Source organism: Etheostoma cragini, chromosome 22, assembly GCF_013103735.1.
Source record: "Etheostoma cragini isolate CJK2018 chromosome 22, CSU_Ecrag_1.0, whole genome shotgun sequence".
NCBI classification, from domain to species: domain Eukaryota; kingdom Metazoa; phylum Chordata; class Actinopteri; order Perciformes; family Percidae; genus Etheostoma; species Etheostoma cragini.
The window spans coordinates 7,042,809-7,059,322 of record NC_048428.1 but is presented as its reverse complement, the minus strand read 5'-3'; the positions used below and the strand labels follow the sequence as shown (position 1 = coordinate 7,059,322).

Sequence of the window (16,514 nt, the reverse complement as noted above, 5' to 3'; positions counted from 1 at the left end):
TTATTATGCAGTTCTTCAGCCCCAGCTGACAGAAGGTGGGAGTCTCCAGAGGGATTCAGAGAGATGTCACCGTGTGTATAGGACTCTCTCACTCAGCTACTCTGTGGGGATTTAGTCTGTAAATGAACTGATTATTTTTCAGATTTACAGTGATTAAAAGTTGCCTCTTGTGTCTGACAGCCAGGCCAGATTTTCCACTAGCCACATGTTTTTTTTTCTCCCATTGCTACTTAATTTCAGCTCCTCTGGTTTGTTTCACATCGTTCTGTTCGTCTTCTCTGCTTCAGCACAGCTCTTAATGAATACCTCACGCTGGGCACGCGGCCGACGCATGTATGACCCGTCACGATATGGTGCTCATGGGATATGTAGGATTAGTTCTACAAGCAGTGTTGCCAGATGATGTTTCCAAGTCAAACACAAACAAAACCAGCCAAATTTCTTGGGTGAGGGACAAAGTCTGACAGGCTGTCAGCTTTTATCCTGGAAATGCACTTCCGTTGATCCAGACATACATCAACAGTGAACGTTAAACAAACCTTACGGTGGGGATCCCAAATGGACCATTGATTTTCCCACTGACATCAGGGCGACCGGAAGCCTAAGTCTCTTCCGTCTACACCTTGGATTTAAAAAAAAAAAAGCACTTACAGTTGTACTTTTATGTGGCTCTAGTTTGTATAATGTACTTCTTGCTGTCTGAAGTTGCAACCTTCATGGTTGAAAGCAATAAACTTGAAGTTAATTTTAATAAACTGACACATAATGTAAAATAAAGTAATAGTAGTCTCCCAGTCACTGTTGCTGGACTATATGACTATACAGTGTTTTCCCTTCAATATATTGATGGAATAATCACGATTAGCAGTGTTTTGAAGCAGGTCAGCCCTAAGTTTGTTTTCACTGCACATACCTGAACATGTAACTGACCTGGAGGAGCACCTGTGACTGGCTCCATCACCAAGTAACGATGATGTCACTGTCTCCAAGAACAGCACCGCACCACGGCCATGGACGTCCGCTGGGGCCGCTACATTGCAGCCCTCAGATCTATCAAAGTGAACCTGTCCTGGGATAGCAATACACAAATATTCATATTATATAGTAGAGTCATATTTCTGTATTTAATGTAGTTAGGTATTCCTTTCTTTTTAATTGCTGTTGTTAATGTTAATGCATAGCAGATGCTTGAATTTCTAAGAAAGTCTACATTCACTTTCTTCATAATTGCATTACTGTTAAGGATTAAAAATAACTGCAAGATGTGGTTGAAAACACTGAAAAGATGTCCTTTTACGTAGACCTTAGTTTAAGATTCAGTTTTTTTCAAACTAGATCTTTATTATGTGCATGCCTGGGAAATGTTTCAATATTAGTGTCAGTGTAATAGCTTAGGTTCAGAGCTGTAAATCTCCTATATGTGTGGGTACTTTTGAGACAGTTTTTCTGCGCCTTTAGGAAAAACAGTCTCAAAAGTACCCACACATACAAGAGGTACAAATATATTCACATTGAAAAATATTAAGTTAATTTACAAATGATGAAATACTAGTTACAAATGAGACGCACTGTCACAGATACAAATCGCTCTGCATTCATTTGTGAACTGTGTTTTACAAGTTACAAATACTTATGAGACCGTTTTAGCACCATACAAACACTAAGCTTTACGCAAATGATTGCATAATGATGTCACCAATATGTAAATGAACGTCTGGCAACAACTAGCTACTTTTAGCAACACTGGAACCATTCACACCCATTCACACACTGCTGGCGAAGCATCCCGAGGAATTTGGGGTTCAACGTCACTTCGACAAGGGTCCGCAGGGCCAGGGATGGAACCACCAACCTTCTGATTGGTAGGTGTCGCAGACTTGTGGAACTTTGACTGGACTGGAGTTAAAAGCTGCCGCCGAGCTGATGACAGGGACAGCATCACGACTTCCCCCGTGATGTCTGCTGGGCGACGCAGCACTGTGAAATGAAACAATAATCACCCCATACTGACGGTCACATGTGTCAGCTTAGGAATGTTTAATATTCCGTATCGTCAGAAGCTAAAACGTTTGAACACAAAGGTGAAAGGAGCACATTTTACTGAATGCACGTACAGAGCGATTTCACTGGGCTGCATCGATCAGAAATGAGATTATACTGGAGACCAGATACACAGAGCAGGAACACTGGCTATCAGAAGTACAGTAAAGGTAGATAAAAGAGCGTGTGTGTGTGTGTGTGTGTGTGTGTGTGTGTGTGTGTGTGTGTGTGTGTCTGATGCTGTCAGCCAAGTAGCACAATGAAAACCTCAGTTCCTGAAGTCTGGTTAAATATAGCAGGGTTCTTCAGAGATAAAAAAATATTCTTCACAGCATTTTTTCATCACATCCATGCATGTCATTGTAACTCATCCGTGACACACTTCAAATGGCACTTTAAAAAAAAAAAAAGAGAGAGAGAGCGAAAGAAAAAAAACAGGATGTTTACTCTTATTGACATGGTAGGTAAAAGGAGGAGTCGAGGATCAGACTTGAGGAATGTGTGTTGCTGCTGTTTTGTTGAATAAAAAGAAAAAGCTTCTTCTTCTTCTTCTTCTTGCATTTGACAATTTTTTACCAAGTGTTTGCACAATACCATAAATGCACCAGAGACGTACGGAACTAAATCCTGGCGGATGGAGATCACTAGACACTTAAAAAAAATAAAACCAGCTCAAATAAAATCCTGATATTATATATTTGCACAGAGAAAAAGCACAGGGACACCCCCCCTCCCCCCCCCAAACTTTCAATGTTCCCTTTTTCTTCTTCTTCTTCATAAACAGACACAGATCAAACAAATATAAAAAACAAAACTGTGTGGCACTGCGAACACTTGGCATCTGTTAAATCATAAAACAACACAACAGTGGAGAGAAATGACAACTATTTTTTTTTGTTTGTCGTTCACAGAGGCAGCACAATCGGGAGTCCCGCGCCCGCTCGTAGCAGTACAGTAGTAGTATTAGTACCAGTCGGCGCTTGATTGGAGGTGTAGTAGCAGTAGTAGTAAGTTAAGCATGAGTCCACCCCACCCTGTTTGATTCAGTGTCTCCGGGAGACCCTTCTCAAGTCTGATTGTTAACCAACCTATAAAGTGCTTTCAAAAAAACTAATCTCGTCCTCATCATAATAATCCTCATCTATACAGTAAATCAGTGTTTCAATAAGGGCAATGTTACGTGTACGAAAAGAAAAAGAGATTAATTAAAAAGGGTCTATTCAGGCACGAGCAGAGAGCGCTTCTCTCCCCCCAACCCCCCCCTTCAGTTCCTTCGCTCCACGGCTTTACGATTTTCTCTCCTTCACTTCTTGAAAGGTGTCAGTCGGCCGATGTTGTGCCAGAAGGTGGAGGTTTTGCGCTTGGGCTCCGCCAGCATGAACACCTGCTGCTGGGGCAAGGCGGTGGGGAGGGACGGGTGTTTCTGTCGCAGGAGGAAGTCATAGTAAGGTCTGGTCACTGCTGAGAGGGAAACAGACACAGCATCGCATTACATATAGAACTTTATGAGATATCAGACACAGCTGGGAAATGAGACCGAAAGCCTGCATTCATAATACACTATATTTCAGATCTGCTTTTGTTATTGGCCGGTGTGCTAATAGGACACAGGAAGGGTCTACCGTTTCATACCATACCATTGTGTTGCTTGAAAAGTGCTATCTTTCGCATAGAGGATTAGCCTGACAAGCCAGACCCCCATCAGCATGTTGGGTCTGGGAACCCACCATTGGCAGGGCTCAATCAGAGGGGCGGGATATACGGTTGTCTTTCAAAATCCCACTGCACGCAATAAGATAGCACCACAAGCAACCACAGCAACATTAGTTGATAGATTAAACTTTTGCCGTATCCGGTCGGCAAAACTCCGAATACATCTTCCTTTTTTAAGAATGACTTCAGTGCTTAACTCCGAGTCTTCCAGAGTCGCGGCCACAGCCCATTGGAACGACCGCTGCGGCCATCTTCTTTGTTTTCAAGAAGCAGGGAATTCACGCGAAACCGTCACAAGTCTGCCGTCCTCATGTTAAGCCCGCCCGCCGATCTAGACACGGTGTGATTGGCCTGACCAGAATTTGTTTTTTCCAGCTCGCAAGCCAACGGAGAATTGCTAGATTAACCCTGGCTGCGAATTACATAAGCTGTTGCTAGGGTGCATTTAGATTCCTAGGCTAGTAGAGGATCTTTGTTATAGTCAACACTCTGCTTCTCGGACTTTCTCTTTTAAACACAAATAGTATTTTCATTCACAAATGTTGGCCAATTGCCCCTGCTTCGAGGTTTGTGAAGCACAGTTAAGCTAACGTCAATGAAACCCAACACTTCCTGCAGATCAGATGAAAAGCCTACCTGGAAAAAGGGGAAGATTCTGTTTAATGTAAAAACTTCTGGGCCGTTAGGTGTGGAGTTTTATAGACATCAATAAAAAAAACTGCAAAATTGAAGCAACTTGAGCGCTGAGATTTTTTTTTGCAGGTGTTGCCTGTCTTGTTGCGAGCGTGTGTAGGAATCTCCACAAATACATCTGCTGTCCTATTCTGGAGGAGGATGAGTATTTTTAACCTTAGTCCAACCTTTACTGGGATTCTGACATGCTTGAAGGATACAGGTCCTGGTGACATAGAATTTAAATAGAAAGTGCTGCAGTATGCATTATAGATACTATAGCGCATTTACGTTTTTCATTGGACCCATGTCCAAACCAGGAGAGAAGGAAAGACATTTTCAGACTGATATTACCCAGAGAAGTGAAGACTATAAGTTTGTTTTTCAACCTGGACCCTATGTTTCCAAGTTTTGTGTCTAAGTGACTGATGGGAACAACAATCTATGTGAAAATATGGTGGGTTTAAAGCTAGCAACCTCAGTGCTGTTTCTGGTTAAACAGAAAGGTCTCAAAGAGATTTAAATCTCTGTAGGAAAGACTGTTGTTCCCATCAGTCACTTACACATAAAAACATAGGAAAATATGGTCCAGGTTGGAAAAAAAACATACTTATTCTTTAAGAAGATGGCTATTATATTCTCTGACAAAAGGACATAAAATTTATGAACAAGAGAATCTGGAGTCTACACTGATACAAACTAGAGACTACCACACTCAGGTGCTTAGTGCCTACTGCACTACTACTGAGGTCCAGGCAAGCTTCTTATTGGCCTTTCTCTGAACAATTGGGTGCATACCTTTTGGTTTCCCAGCTGGATGGCTTTTGCAGGCGTTAAACATGGCCTGTTTCTTCTGGACCTCTGTGAGAGAGAACCCTGAGAGGAGAAATGTATTTAATTATTTATATAGCCCAGTTACAAAAAGTGTGGCTTTACAAGACTATCAGTTTGAAAATTTCTCAACAAGTTATTCTTTCATTGTGTTTGGTAACAAAAGGTAAAAAAACCAACAGACTTACTGTGCAGGACTCGACATCCAACCCAAACCCTTATTCCTACTAATGTGCCATAAGCAGCCAGTTAATAAGCAGTCTGGCTGACATTCTGACGGCCTGTTCCTGCGATCAGCATCAGAGACATTTGTCACAGTTTGTTTTTTCTTTCTTTTTTTGTAGTTTTTTTAGTAGAGTATTAATGCTGATGTAGTGATGTAGTTTTTGCAGAGAAAAAAGCATGGCTGAAAGGTAGACACCAGGTCTGTGTATCATCTAACTATAAATCAAGGACTCATTGTGCATTTATGTACGTGTGTGTGTAACACGTGTGTATCTTTCAAACAAACCCACATGATATCAAAACGCAGCACGCTCAGCGGCTCATTGACTACGTTTACACGCACATATTTAGTTTTCCCCCACCAAAAAGACGTTATTAATTATTACAAGACTAAGCTATTTACATGGCTAATGAAAGTGACAGCTTCCCTCTTTCCTTCTTTCAACCATCTTCTTAAAAAGGTCCGCACAGCAATGTTTGCGCATATACCAAAACACCTGTTGATGTCCAAGTCTTCGATAATATTCGATAGTATAAGTAGCTGTGTTTCTCCTTATCGGGTCTGCAGCTTTGCAAACTGTCGGCTGGTGAGTTTGTGTACAGCAACCATAGCAACGCACAGAGCGGACCATAAATCGTAAACATGCAAGATTAAAGTTACATTCCGAGAAAAAACTCACACATTTACGCGAAAAAAGAGAAACCCAATGCTTTTTTGAACATCAAAGCATGTTAACCTATTCTAGTAAGATCCCAAGAGTATAAATGGGACGTCTAAAAGGAGTAGGATAGGGGTTCTTTGACCATGAACACGATCCGGGCAGATGTCTGACCTGTGTCACGGTCATGCTGGACCTGGATCCTCTCGTCAGCGAAGGCTCCGAGCCAGCGCTGCTTCTGCTCCGGCTTCTTGGCGCACAGCAGGTGGACTTGGTCCCCGGCCAGCGAGCGCAGCTTCAGGGCGTTCTTCACGCTGATGTTGAAGTCCTTCTCCTTACCGTCTTCCACGTCTATCACTTCCATGTGGTCCATGTCCATCCGACCCTTGTAGTACAGCATGTCCCGCCGCAGGAGGTCCTGCAAGGATACGGACAGCAAATTCAGCAACAAATCCTAGTACAAGTAGCAATACTAGTATTCTACAGAACCAGCAAGAGCCAATATGTCTGATTTATTATTATTAAAAACAAATCAACCAGTATTCCAACAGCGGTTGTAGATGGCAGGCCTGTCGATTCATATATTCTGAATTCAACTGAAATGTTAAGCACACTACAAAGCAGAACGTTATTGTTATTTTAATTTGTTTCTCCATCAGTTTGGCGTGTTACCTCTTAACGGAAGCAATGCCCACTCATGACACCATCAGTTAGCACACTCAGTGAGCACAGTACAGGTGTGCAAATGGGGAATTGGGCACAATTAAAACAAATAGACAGTGACCAACAGACTAAGGAGTATGAAGTATTTTTAAAAGAAAAAAGGATGACATTTCTTCATCTTCCCCTTTTCTACAAATCTTGTGAGCACCCCAACCCCGAGCTAAGAAACACTGAGCTGGCAGGAGTCAAAATGTGTTCTTTAAGTTATCTCCCCATCCACAGACGGAGACACTGCAAGCCCCTCCCCTTCAGCTCATACTGTCATCAGCATAAAAGGCGTGTAAAGTGCAGTGTGAAATGCTGAGGCACCTTTTTGCAGTACACCATCTGATGATCAAAGAGGAAAAACATTCTCTGCTGACTCTTGGCCTGAGGCTGGGACAGCTTGCTCAACTCCCCCGAAAAGATGAGATCAGAGCTTCTGCTGAGGATGTCTTCACCCTGCATGGAATGCGCACACACACACACACACAGTTACAAACAAACACACGGCAACGCATGCATGCAGCAACGCATGCACATATACATACACAGATACATACATACAGTTACACACACACACACACACACACACACGGCAACGCATGCACGCGCAGTAACACATACAGTACATACATACATACATACATGCATGCATGCATGCATGCAACACTCACAAATGCGCGCACGCGCACGCACACACACACACACACACACACATATACACACACACACACACACACACACACACACACACACACACACAGACACAGACACACACACACCTCCCAGTCCTCTATTGAGCTCTGCCACTGGGCGATCTTGTCGATGTTCTCGAGGCGTCGTTTCCGCTCATTGATCAGCCTGGCTACGTTCTTCATGGCGTTTAAGGCCGCCTCCACATCTTTGTAGTCCCTACAGATCAGAGAGTAACATGCAGTCAGAGTGTAAAGCCTAAAAGATATGTGTGGTGATATTCTATATTTTTCTTTTAGATAAGACATTTTATGAAAAGACCAAAATCAACACTGAATGTCTCTATTATCACTACCCCTAACCCTCTTCTTTCACATGTAAATTGGTGAATTAGGGGTTGATTGTTGGAACAGTGGAAGGACAATTACTTGATTTGATGTTTTATTTTGGATTATAAATGAACTGTATTTAACAATTCTAAAATTACAGTTTATTTAAATGGAGAGCGATTTCAGGGTTGTTTCATGTTACTCATTAAATAAGAGGTCAACCTCTGTAGGGATCTTATAATAATTGTGTCAGACACAGCTAGCTACCTAGGTCTAGCACGGTCAGCTAGCTAGCTTGGTTACATTTTTCAAAAAAAATCTAGTTGTAGTCTTGCAATGTGTGACCCTACAAGATCTGCAGTCTTTACCCGTTATGTCAGTCTTTAATGTTAGATCTAAGATGGTTGTCTTTAGATGTGAGATGGTTGTCTTTAGATGTGAGATGGTTGTCTGTAGATGTTAGAGGATTGTCTTTAGATGTGAGATGGTTGTCTTTAGATGTGAGATGGTTGTCTTTAGATGATTGTCTTTAGATGTGAGATGGTTGTCTTTAGATGTCTTTAGATGTGAGATGGCTGTCTTTAGATGTGAGATGGTTGTCTTTAGATGTGAGATGGTTGTCTTTAGATGTCTTTAGATGTGAGATGGCTGTCTTTAGATGTGAGATGATTGTCTTTAGATGTGAGATGGCTGTCTTTAGATGTGAGATGGTTGTCTTTAGATGTGAGATGGTTGTCTTTAGATGTGAGATGGTTGTCTTTAGATGTGAGATGATCGTCTTTAGATGTGAGATGATTGTCTTTAGATGTGAGATGGTTGTCTTTAGATGTCTTTAGATGTGAGATGATTGTCTTTAGATGTGAGATGATCGTCTTTAGATGTGAGATGGTTGTCTTTAGATGTCTTTAGGTGTGAGATGGTTGTCTTTAGATGTGAGATGATTGTCTTTAGATGTGAGATGATTGTCTTTAGATGTGAGATGGTTGTCTTTAGATGTAAGATGGTTGTCTTTAGATGTCTTTAGATGTGAGATGGTTGTCTTTAGATGTGAGATGGTTGTCTTTAGATGTGAGATGGTTGTCTTTAGATGTGAGATGGTTGTCTTTAGATGTGAGATGGTTGTCTTTAGATGTAAGATGGTTGTCTTTAGATGTGAGATGGTTGTCTTCAGATGAAAGATGGTTGTCTTAAGAGGTGAGATGGTTGTCTTTAGATGTCTTTAGGTGTAAGATGGTTGTCTTTAGATGTGAGATGGTTGTCTTTAGATGTGAGATGGTGTCAGATTTGAGTCAGTTCAAAGTCTGTTCTGAGTCTTCCAGTGGGTGGCAGCCATAAGGTAAAGCATTATAGATATCAACCGCATCTGTCCATTCTGATCAATGAGCACTGGTCTTTATCAAGCCGAATGAATAAAGTGATTTATTTTTACATCAGCACATGCATGCACCAATGGAACTCTGGACGTCTTCCCTCGCGGTAACACACAGAGTTTGTAGTCACCTGTGCTGTGGGTTGGTGTATTTGAGCAGCTCAGCCAGCTGCAGCGGGTACTTGCAGATCTTCTGCACGGGAGTGAGCAGGAAGCCATCCAAGGAAATGTCGATCATCTTCTGCAGGAGTCGGCAGGCCTCAAAGAAGAACACATACTTGTTGGCCTTCATGAGCTTCGAGAGCTGGACGCAGGCGTTGGGGTGGTTGTTGCAATACTCGGAGTAGATCTGGAAATCGGTTTGCTACACACACAAAAAAACAAGAGAAAGAGCTACAGTAGAAGAAAATAAACTATTTGGGTAGAATGGTTAACCCAGAGTAAAAAGGTATGCACCCACAATGTTCGCAAACTATATCTATGCCTACATACTATTAGTTTGAGGGTTTTGGAAAACAAAGTGAAAGAGACGATCTTAGATGATTTTAAGCAGAATTACTCTTTTGTGTGCCATCTCTTTAATACAGTAGCATCTCTCTGGTGGCATAATTTTTGAAATACTATGTGGAAATTTGTAGGCTTACTACAAATTCTCTGGATTGAATGATTTTCGATTGGCTTTTGTGACTCGGCTTACGTGTTCGAGGAAGCAGCAGCCAATCTCGCTAAGGTGCGGCTGCTCCTTGTTGAATTTCTTCTCCAGGTCTTTCAGGAACTTCCTCTGGAATCGGTAGATATCTTCAATATTTCCAAAGATGGTGCGAAGCTGCTCTTCCGCAAACATGTCTGTCCGCTTGCGGCACTGTTTTATGTAGCCCTGAGGGAAACCGAAAATGCTGCAATGACTTCTTTGATTTATTTATTTTTATAAAAAATAATACCAAAAATTACCACAAAACACAACATGTATTAAATATAATACTAACATTTAAAGGGACAGTTCACCACAAATATTTGTATCTTTCCGGTGGTGCTATTTTTCTGACCAGAGTTCTGGTATGAGCTACCCATTGTTGGGAGATATTGACTGTAGAGGTGTCAGCCTTCTCTCCAATGTAATGGAAATATATGGCACTTGGCTTGTGGTGCTCAAAGCGCCCCAAAAAGCACATTTGACATTTGAGCGGGCTTTTTTTTTTTTGTACACCCGCCAAACGTATCACCCTGCAAAACAAAGCGCACATGTGAGGCTCATGCTTCCGCCATTGTGATATCTGAACATTAATGGCATCTTCCTTAGTGTGTATACAGCTGTTTTCTCCAACAGCTCAGTGTTACCATTGCTGGGTGCACATTGGCAAAAAAGAAAACAGTTTCAGCATGAAACTGCTCACAGCCAGGTCTCTGGATTATATTGAGTAACTGCGTCATGATTTCTGAAAAGAGACATGGCTGTTGAGTTTTTCAAATGTATTTTTGGGGTGTTTTGAGCACCAACAGACAAATTATATTGCAGAGAAGATAGAAATCTCTACAGCCAACATCACCGGCACTGGCCAACTCACAACCCAAACTATCAAGATTGATAAATAGCAGTTTTTTATAGTGAACTGTACCATTAAACCTCAATCTCACACACACACACACACACACACACACACACACACTCTTATCAGCTGGTATTCTGTTTATAATGGGGAGATATGGAAATTTCTAAGTGAAATTTCTAAGTGACCCCAAACCTTAGACCGATAGTGTCTGTGTGTGTGTGTGTGTGTGTGTGTGTGTGTGTGTGTATATATTCACAAAGATTGTCTGTTTTACTGCCAATCCTGGAGATGTAATACATTGGAAAACAAGATGTGCGTTAGTGAGCCAACATCCCCACAGCCATGGCAGCACATTCATGATGTCTGGCTCATGGTTCACCAAGACAGTAAAATACATTTTTTTACATGTTTCACATGATCTAATGCAGACCTCACAGATGTCTTTTAGGTGTTTGATGTAGTCTCTCTCTGTGCTCATGATCTCATTGATGACATTGGTCCTCATCTGTTCTTTGCAGGGCAAACCTGGTCCCAGCAACAAGCCCAGACCTGCCCGACTCTCCTCACCAGCCTGAGGCCCTTCCAGGTGGGCCAGATACTCCTCCATGGGCTCATCCTGGTTCACACGCAACTAGGGAGGACATAAGTAACTATAAACCCTCAAGGACAAAAGACACACCGGCGAGTCCAAGTGATGTTTTTACAGCAGCCCTACTCCAAGAAGCGTTATTACAAAATTCCACATTGGACATTTATTTATTATTTCATTCAGATATTAAGCTACTTTTGTGAACCCAAGACTTTCGTAAACTCATTTCAGGCACCAAAACAATTGAGTTTAGGAGATTTGAGAAATTTCTAAATTCGAACATCAACCTTACGGCTCTAGAAAGCCGAGTTTGTTCTGAACATTTTGATATGAAAAACATGGGTATCCAGTTGTATGCAAATACCCTAAAAATGTGATTTTAAAAAGATATTTAAAAATCTCCTCAGACCTTAGACTAAAATGAAGTGTTACAACCACTAAATTTATATGTCACGTGACCGGCCAGCGGTCGACATCATTTCGTAAAATATACAAATTGTGGTGCATAACTTTTGATTTCAACTTGTTCATAACAATGTGTTGTATAGTTTCTGGTTTACAGGAGTAACAAGCACACAAACTTTATTATAACCCTATAATATGTTATTACATGTCTCAAGTTTTGTGTCAAGTGTCTTATTGAGAAGCTACAATTTTGCAGAAATATTGATAAGGAGTTAAGGCTTCATATTACTCAGTCTGTCAGTATTGCAGCAGCTGCATGTATTAATCAAATGCTGTATGGTCGGTCTCTTCCAGCAGCCTGGACAGACTGGTTTGTCTCACCCGTACGAAGCTGGCAGGGAACCAGCCCTCGCTGTCCATGATGCGGCCCCACCACCACTCCTTGTTGCTGGCGTCCACTACCTCAATGACATCACCAGCCTTGAAGCCCAGCTCCTGGTCATCCATGGTGACATGGTCCCAAAGGGCCTCAGCGTACACCACGCTGCCATCACTGATCAGCTGCAGAGGAAGCACCACAGAAAGGGTCACAGGTCAGACATGAGCTGGAATGTCATGGTTGCAACATGGAACCTGTTAGTCATACAGGGGGTCAACAAACAGCCACTAAAATGAAGGATTGGGTTTACTCATGCAACATTACACAATTTCAGTGCAATACACTCTTTAAAGGTCCCATGACATGGTGCTTTTATATAGACCTTAGTGGTCCCCTAATACTGTATCTGATGTCTCTTTTATACAGACCTTAGTGGTCCCCTAATAGTGTATCTGAAGTCTCTTTTATATAGACCTTAGTGGTCCCCTAATACTGTATCTGAAGTTTCTTTTATATAGACCTTAGTGGTCCCCTAATACCATATCTGAAGTCTCTTTCCTAAAATTCAGCCTTGGAGTAGAATTACAGCCACTAGAGCCAGTCCCACAATGAGCTTTCCTTAGTATGTGCCACTTCTGAGTCGGTAGCTGGGGGTGTGGCCTTGACCAACTTCCACTTTGCTTGTTTGAAAGCCAGGATGTCTCTCTCTCTCTCTCGGCAAAGCAGAGAAAGGGGAGGTAACCATGCCCCTTATGAGCACATAAGGACCAAGATTCCTAAAAATATTTCCCCTTGCCAAGCGTGGCACGTCCTATCTAAGGTCCGTCCTATTTGGTGGTGCATTGCATAACAACCTTATGGGATGGGAATGATTGTTCCAGGTATTCGTCCAACCTTCAGGTGTTATCAGGGAAACTGGGTTAAATATAAGGTTAGTTTTTATTGTAAAACATAGTAAAATCTGAAGTTAACGGTCTTAAAATGTTTTTTTTAGCAAGTGATGGCAGCATAAGCGGGTTAATGCCCTTCGAGGTGTCCATTATAGGTAGGCAGTTAGATTAGGTAATTAATGAACTTCTATGGAGGCTGAGCGTGGGTTCTGGTCTCTCTGTCGTCCATTAATTCCCAATGATGGAAAAAAATAGATGTTTGGGACACAGTGAAGTTGTGTTCGGTGAGGTTTCTTTTGATGCCATGAGGTCAAAGGCGGGCCCATACACATGGGTCACTCTGCACCTTCCAACTTCATCATTAAGCTTTGATATAGGCGGAGGAACAGGGCAGCGTGTAGAATGCAAAATCATTGAGAAGCTCAGGTGAGAGCAGACAAAGAAAAAGATACAGAGGAGGGAAGAGGAAGTGTGAAAAACAGAAGAAGAGGAGACCAAAACAAAGCGAGGCCAGAAACATCTGAGAGTTATTGATGAAAACACTGCAGTGGTCATATATCACAACACCAGGTTCAATGCGCCAACATGGTCCCATTCTCTACAGAGGCCATCCGCTGTTCTCCTTCCTGCAGAGACAACACAAATCCTGCTGGACCACATCAGCCCGCCCTCCTTCCTCTCTGCACGCTTGTCTCTTTCTGGACGTCTTTCACACTACCTCACTAGTGCTGCTAAAGACATAGTCGCTTCATTTGTTTCTGTCTGCGATCAGTCTCTTAGCTCCACTGATCCATCACGGCGATGAGGGAAGCTGACGATACGGCTGTTGCTAGGCAACACTCCCACACCATCTTGCCTTTCTGCTGCCCTTCTCTCCAGAATCTTCTTTGACTACTTGACACCACATAATCCTCCTAATACATTGTATCATAGCAAACAGCAGCATACAACCGGTTGTAAACATGCTTTGCATGACTAAGGGACACACACACACACACACAGCAGCTGTGCTACATACATAAAACCATGTATCTTTATTACCCATACACTTTATTTATGCAGTACTTTATGCTACACCAATACAAATATTCTTGTATTTAGCTTAAGACTTGGGCTAGGGTAATTTCACTTTGTCAAGCCACAAATTTTATTAAAGTGCTCATACTCTGCTTTTTGGCTTTTCCCTTTCCTTTATTGTGTTTTATATCTTTTGTGCATGTTATAGGTTAACAATGTAAAAAAGCCCAAAGTCCCCCCCTTTGGGACTTTGTGGACAACAGAAAACACTGTTCACAAACTGCTCCAAACAGCTCTATTGTAGTCCAGCCTTTACTTCTGGGACAAACGCTCATCTCTTTGTTACGCACAATATAATAGTCGCCTAGCTGCTAGAATAGTACGTTCTCCTACTCTGCTTCTGACTGGCTAGAAGTCCTTACCTAGGTACTGCACATGTGCAACTCCCAAGAAAGATGGAACAGAAGTGCAATGTTCTGTAGCTAAAACAGAGAGCTCAACACAGGGTTAAAAGAGGAGCTGCAGCAATGTGCAGTAAAACAGAAATATGGTGTTTTTTGAAAATGAAACCATGTAAACCTATTCTGATATAACCTCTAAATACAGATCACAGACTGTCTGATAATGAATGGATACTTTCAGGAGTCAAACCAAAGAGGTTGGGAAAAGCTGGTTTCATTTCATTTATCAGTCCTGTAAATCCAATTGATGTATTGGAGTGATGCTGCCAAAAAGCACAGAGCAGGGCTGAAGAGTGCTACAACATGTACGGCCATCTGAATCTTAAATCAATACTCACTTCCCCCTACCAGCTTGGGCGCCAATTTTGCCACAACCTATTTGGAATTGTATAATGTATATTGCCTCTTTATTTTTTTACATTCAACAAGCTGCACAACTCACAATATTTGCTGCCTTGGAATGACAGCGCCAGTTCTTTCTTAACCTAAAAGAAAGCTCAACCTGGAGCACTGACACTTTGCAACTCGTCGGTCTGCAGCGTTCTGAAACCTACCAGTTCACACCAATGGTGACAAGACAAAACTGTGCATCATCTCTATAGATACGGCTTGTTGTACTTCAGTCCTGGCATTTTTAAGCTGAATGTATCGTTAGCGTCTAAATATGAATATGGATAACGTTAGTGATAGTGAGATGCTTGCTACAGTTACATTTCTGGTGATGAATTAGCAAAAACACATTTAGTTTCTCTGACTCGGGGCTTTGTCCGAGGCGCTCCCTCTCTTCAGTCAGTCTCTATCTCGCTCCACCGTACGTACTCGCAGGCACACGTTGAGCCTCCGTTAACAGTGTGGGAAAGAAATAAAATGGATTGTGGATCATTTCATTGCAGCTGATTTTACAAGAGGACTTCTTTGTTGAAACAAGTGACGTCCCTTATGTCGTTAAACCAGCCTCTGGAGACTCGACCAGCTGAGTCACAGCGACACCAGCAGCTGGTTTGAGTCGAGCTGAGACGGGCCGGTTCAGACCACTGGAGCGTTTCTCTGCAACGTTCTAAAACGTAAATATTTGGTGAGAACTGGGCTTTCGGAGAGGTGGGCAAATGATAACTGTGGATTTTAATGCAGACCCCTGCTGTTTCTTCAAAAATGCTTCTCCAGCGACATCACTACTGTATAATGAACAAGTGGAGCGTTAGCTAACAGAGAGAAGAGCGGGAAAGACGAGTCACTCAGTTTCACACTGTATATAGTTGAAATTTATGTTTTATCCACCAAGTGATAAGCGGTCCTGATTATGTGGAAACACCTGCCCAGTGGCCCCCTAAACAAAAAAGACCTCAGAGTTAGCTTAACTGATAGAACTGTTGCTACAGTACCCACAGTAGAGTGTAGTCTTGGTAAATTCATTTGGAACAACAATACATGTGACAGAGGTGCGTGCTTTTTAGTGCAGGCCTATGTTATAGGAAAATAAAGGACTGGCAGTCAATCCAAATCAAGAATTTCCAGTGGCTAGTGTGTAGTAGCAAGCAAATATAACAAGTCAGCTCATACGTCCAAGTCCCCGTGAAATAAAGCTTCCCCCGCATTTTGAATACTGTAACTGAACAACATAATAGCTACATAAACAAATAAATGCATGTTGGTCAAAATGTTTGGGCGGTATTATGATGGATCACATGGTACATTCAGTAGATTGTCCATTTCCACAGCCCTAACTCCATCGGTACAACAACAAGGTTGTACTCACCAACAGACTGATATTTGACATCATTCATTCATTATATATATTTTATATATATATGAATATTCACTTTCATTCCGACTGTTTACACACCTTAGTCGGAAAATCGTCTTTTGCGGAATTAGGGCAAATAAAACTGGAATATTATGTGCATGTAAACGTAGACATTGATTTACAGCAATATAATACGAATGTATGTATGTATGTATGTATTTATTTATTTATATATATATATAT

The 16,514-nt window shown here is 41.8% G+C and overlaps 1 protein-coding gene across 4 annotated transcripts in view; it reads right to left on the bottom strand.

The window, feature by feature from the left end:
• Positions 1-2,013: 2,013 nt before the first annotated feature.
• Positions 2,014-16,514, bottom strand: part of arhgef4 (Rho guanine nucleotide exchange factor (GEF) 4) — a 115,008-nt gene continuing 100,507 nt past the window's right edge. For 3 of the 4 annotated variants that reach the window (XM_034862498.1, XM_034862500.1, XM_034862501.1), the window contains 9 exons: positions 12,162-12,341; positions 11,217-11,417; positions 9,934-10,113; positions 9,368-9,600; positions 7,628-7,757; positions 7,173-7,304; positions 6,315-6,558; positions 5,224-5,301; positions 2,014-3,501 (listed from right to left, as the gene is read on the bottom strand). In XM_034862498.1, coding sequence (XP_034718389.1) covers positions 3,344-3,501; positions 5,224-5,301; positions 6,315-6,558; positions 7,173-7,304; positions 7,628-7,757; positions 9,368-9,600; positions 9,934-10,113; positions 11,217-11,417; positions 12,162-12,341 — 1,536 coding nt within the window. In that variant the 3' untranslated portion in view covers positions 2,014-3,343. The remainder of the gene's footprint in view (positions 3,502-5,223; positions 5,302-6,314; positions 6,559-7,172; positions 7,305-7,627; positions 7,758-9,367; positions 9,601-9,933; positions 10,114-11,216; positions 11,418-12,161; positions 12,342-16,514) is intronic. The other variant, XM_034862499.1, reaches the window with a different exon arrangement.